This window comes from Cyclospora cayetanensis, unplaced genomic scaffold (genome assembly GCF_002999335.1).
Source record: "Cyclospora cayetanensis isolate NF1_C8 unplaced genomic scaffold, CcayRef3 CcayRef3_contig_369, whole genome shotgun sequence".
In the NCBI taxonomy this organism is placed as follows: domain Eukaryota; phylum Apicomplexa; class Conoidasida; order Eucoccidiorida; family Eimeriidae; genus Cyclospora; species Cyclospora cayetanensis.
In genome coordinates this window covers 7584-11824 of record NW_020312335.1, presented here as the reverse complement: position 1 = coordinate 11824, position 4241 = coordinate 7584, and the positions used below count along the sequence as shown (strand labels likewise).

At 48.1% G+C, this 4241-nt stretch overlaps 1 protein-coding gene across 1 annotated transcript; it reads right to left on the bottom strand.

The window, feature by feature from the left end:
• Window positions 1-563: 563 nt before the first annotated feature.
• LOC113146531 lies at window positions 564-2651 on the bottom strand. Its single transcript, XM_026334126.1, has one exon. The coding sequence runs from the start codon at window positions 2649-2651 to the stop codon at window positions 564-566; it is 2088 nt and encodes a 695-aa protein (XP_026189911.1).
• Window positions 2652-4241: the final 1590 nt, after the last annotated feature.

Genomic DNA, 4241 nt, shown 5'->3' with positions numbered 1-4241 from the left:
GGCTTGCAGGCGTGTAGCAGCCGGCCCATTGAACGTGAAAGGGTAGAAACAGAAACTAATTTCAGTGACATCTTCGTGGAGTATTTGCATTGATTTCTCAGTTCCCAAACCAGGTCCAAAGATTGGCGGTTTTGGAATAAACTCTTGAAATCATTTATATGAAGACTGCACATTGTGACTAATAGATTTGAGACTTCGACACAGTCATAATCTGCCCGCATTAGAGACCCTCTCTACGACATTGCGTTGTGGAGGCCCGGTATACCACTGGACTAATCAGTGAGCGTCATCCCAAGAATGCGTTGTTATTAGGGGCCTGTATCTGTGAGCGGATGCACTAGGACGGCAGAGGAGCTAGCTGGCGTCGAATTTTTGAGCCTGCTGGTAAAAATGGTCGAGCCTTGTAGGGCTGCTTTGAGGCTGTTGGGGCCTTTAGAGCTTGCTTGGTTGTGAGCATCAGCTGGATTTATTGCATTGAAGCTGAGAGGAGTGTGTTATTCCTTTGTTGGTTCCAGAGGCCAGAAGAACTGTCAGATAGATGATCTTTGAGCAACGTATATCCATTAGGGTGGTGAGGGTCTTGCCAAGACCCGAAGTCTATGCACACGGGTTGCATCGGCTCCCCAATTACTTTTCAGTACAATGAAGACTCGTTCGGTTTGCCACCCCGTTGTGCCCCTGCAAACGCCACTGCCGGTAGTAGTCCAGGGACTTGCCGGTCTTGAACTTGGACGCGGAGTATGCAGGCAAAAAACCTGCAGAGCTCTTACGCTAGAGCATCGATATTCAAAACTTCCGACCTCACACCACCGACCACGGGATTTCGCGTGCGTCTTCGCATGTAATGTATCTCTGGAGGATGACGGACACATAGAGCGATGTTCATCATCCACTTGTATGTACACGGAAAAGTGGCGCACTTCTGGAGAGGCACACTCTCCCTCCGGTTTCACTGCTTCAGGCGTTTCCATGGCAATTGCGAAGATCGATGAGCGGCGAGCTAGGGCAATCCCTAGCTGGCCAGTCTTGTCCGGGATTATATATGCAGCATTTGTGCTTGACACTAGTCGTCCGGGGTCATTTGTATGATTATACAAAGGAAAGTAGCTTTGCAGAAGTGTGTCACCCTCCGATTCCAAAGTGCCGTGAACGGGTGGTACAGGTATTAAGGCGGACGGCAGTTGAGGCAATACGAACGAAGCCACCCCTTGGAGCAGCTGTGCCAAAGCAAGCGTTCCTTGAGATGCACTTCCTGAGGTTTGGGCGTAGTCGACAAAGCCACCAGAGTCTCTTGCTGCCACGTCATGACCAAGATATATGCATTCATGCAGTGGTAAGTCAACGGGAAGGCCACAAACCTCCCTTGTGGCTTCTATGCAGATGCGTCCTAGCTGCGAGCACTGCTGAAGCACTTCCGGAGACTCAGTAAGATAAAACTGGCCGCGTGTAAGGTGGCTACCATGCTCAAGAAGGACTACGGAATTGAATGGCTCCAAAAGCGCGGAGCATACAGCTGCAAGCAGCCAGAAATACCACCCGGAGCCCCCCCTCCAAAAGCTTACCAAAAGGGTAAGCCCCACCCAAAATGCATTTTTCGGATAGCTCCTGAGAGGGCAGCTTATGACTTTTGTTGCGGAAGCTCCCAGTCCTCCTGTACCAGCCTTCCAAAAGTCAAAGCATTGCGTTACTATTGGGTGAGCGAAGTATCCAGGGCTCTCTGAACTATGTCTTCGCGCACCCATGCTGCCGTTACTCGTATCGTTCCTACAACCTGCTCTACAATGACGTTGTTTTGCATATAAAGTTTGACTAATTTGCAGTAGTTTGTAGAGGCCTGCAATTTGTTTGGTTAGCATTGTGCCACTATATTTTCTAGAGCCCAAGCCCCGGGCAGGCATCTGAGTGGAAGAAAAGGCACGCCCATTTGCTGTATCATGGTGCATTGCAGGCGAACTCAGCGCGCTTTCTGACAAGGAACTAGCAGACACCTGCCGCACTCGTGCTCGCTTGCCACGAGTGCTACATATTACGCATGGAAATGATACTAAATCTTCTTCATGTAGCTTGGTCCCCCGCACAGCTGTCCATCTCTCTCTAAGATTGTATGGAGTCTCTCTCAATGATGCAGTAGCGGTGTGTGACGGTGAAGCACCATTTGTCCAAGGGGTGCTACGTGTGTTGGCTGGCATGCCAGCCTCTATCGTACGCATCGGTGTGCCTGCGCGAGTGCGACCATGGCCATTTGTCTTCAGTAAGCCTTTGTTTGCCTGTGCTTCTTTCGCCTTCTGGCTTGCTTGACGAGTAGAATGAGCGGATACGTTTCCGGTAGGGTGCAGCAAAGATCCTTTGGAGTAAGCCGTTCTGCGCCACGTTGTTGGATCAGTGGGGGGGTTTTGACGCGAAAACGTGGTCTCCTTTGGAGCCTCTCTACATGTGTTTCTTCCTGCTTTTGGTGCGACAGAAGAGTCAAAGGGGATCGTTAGGGACAAATGAAGGCCCATGCGGTCTACACGAGCCGCACTGACAGACACTCTAGGTTCTGCCTTGTTTAAAGTAAGACGACCACCAGTAAATCCCTGGGAGTCCGGATGACTTTCCGGCAAGGAAAGTTCGTGGGCTGCAGAGACACTGCTACGGCGTGTCCTTGCCATGGCTTACACCAAGCTAGCTTTAAGAATGAACAGATTCGTATTTATATGGTGTAGTCTAAACCAGCGCAAGCATTTTTAAAAACTTTCTGACGGTGAGCAATAGCCCACCCTCTTTTTCCAAGTGCACCAGTAGCGATGCGTTGGATTGCCAGAGAGCTTTCGCTGGATGGCGTAGTGGTTTTACAGGCATAGCGGAGAATCTGCACAGCTCAATAGCTTAGGCAGGCTGTACCACCGAGTTGAGCAGCATCTGGGTAGCTAAAGGTAAGGCACCGAAGTAAGAAAGCATTATGCCCATGTGTCCGCCTCTATGAAGGACCATCCACTAATAGATGCGCATGGGCCTTGACTTTGAAAAGCAGACATTTCTTCGCTCTCTTTTATTTATGTCAAATAAAGCACTCTAGCTATGGCGCTTTTTGCAGAGCACATTAGGGCTGGCATGCAGCGAGCACTGTTTGAGGGCTAAGTCTCACTGAGCACAGATGGATCTGACGGAGCTCTGGAGTGTCAGCCAACGGAATGTGAAAGCGTGATATTCCAGTGCTTAATGAAAAGTTATATATTATTCATCTTTCATTGAATATGAGGCGGAGCGCCACATTGTATCCGGGCCTTGTAACACAAGCGGAAAGGCCTCCAGAATAAGTGTAACGAAGATCTGACGTTCGACAGTGCACTCCTTTATTTCGCTGTAATACGACATTAGACATTTAAATGTATAGCTTAGAATTATTCAGATAATCGCGCAGATGCTATGCACGCAGTGAATTTCGGTGTTATCGGTAATTTGGCATGAGGGTGGTGAGCTACCTCACTCCATGCACCACAACCCTCTATGTACAAATGTGCGCTTGAACTGCACAAAACAGGATACGAGTGTAATTGCTAGACAAAACTGTGTTACATGGCCCAATGACGGAAAATGGTTTCGACAAGACCGCAGATATTGCATCACAGGACTGTGAAGCTTCTGCATGGCTTAGGGCGCGCACTCTCTTACTGGCAACTATTAGAGACTTTAATTTTGTTTTAAATAAAAATTGTGATGCTAGAAATAAAATGTAAATGATCTAAGTGAGGAACGGATACATTCTTTTGATTTTGCCAGCGAATAAGCTTCAACGCTTCCAGCACACCGAAAGATGCAAAATCCAACGGTGTGAGGATACTTCATCCATCGACACTCAGATAGATGGTTACTATCCAGCTGTGTTGACCAATAAGTTTAATCTTATAATACGAATATTTGCCGGATTTGGCTGCAGCATCTAGGGTGCACTCGTCTTGGCAAGACGCCTAAGTGCAAGACACGGCGTCGAACCTATCCCGTGCTTTCTGAACTTACAAATGGAACCGTTTCTCGAATAACAGCATGGACATCAGCAATGCTTTCAGTGTGTGAAGCTGATGTCAAAAAGCCTTCACCCGAATTTCGTGGGATCTGACAGCTGATGCCCCCGCTAAAGCTCTTGTCATCTACAAATAAATACTTCTACGACCAGCCAAAATTTATAATAACCTTCACTACGTACTATCTGCAAACAAAGATCAATGAACGAGTTTTGGTTCTGTTTTTGGTTTGTGGCT

Excerpts from the sequence above, each read along its gene's own strand:
- LOC113146531 (XM_026334126.1), bottom strand. The coding sequence starts at position 2,651 with ATGGCAAGGACACGCCGTAGCAGTGTCTCTGCAGCCCACGAACTTTCC.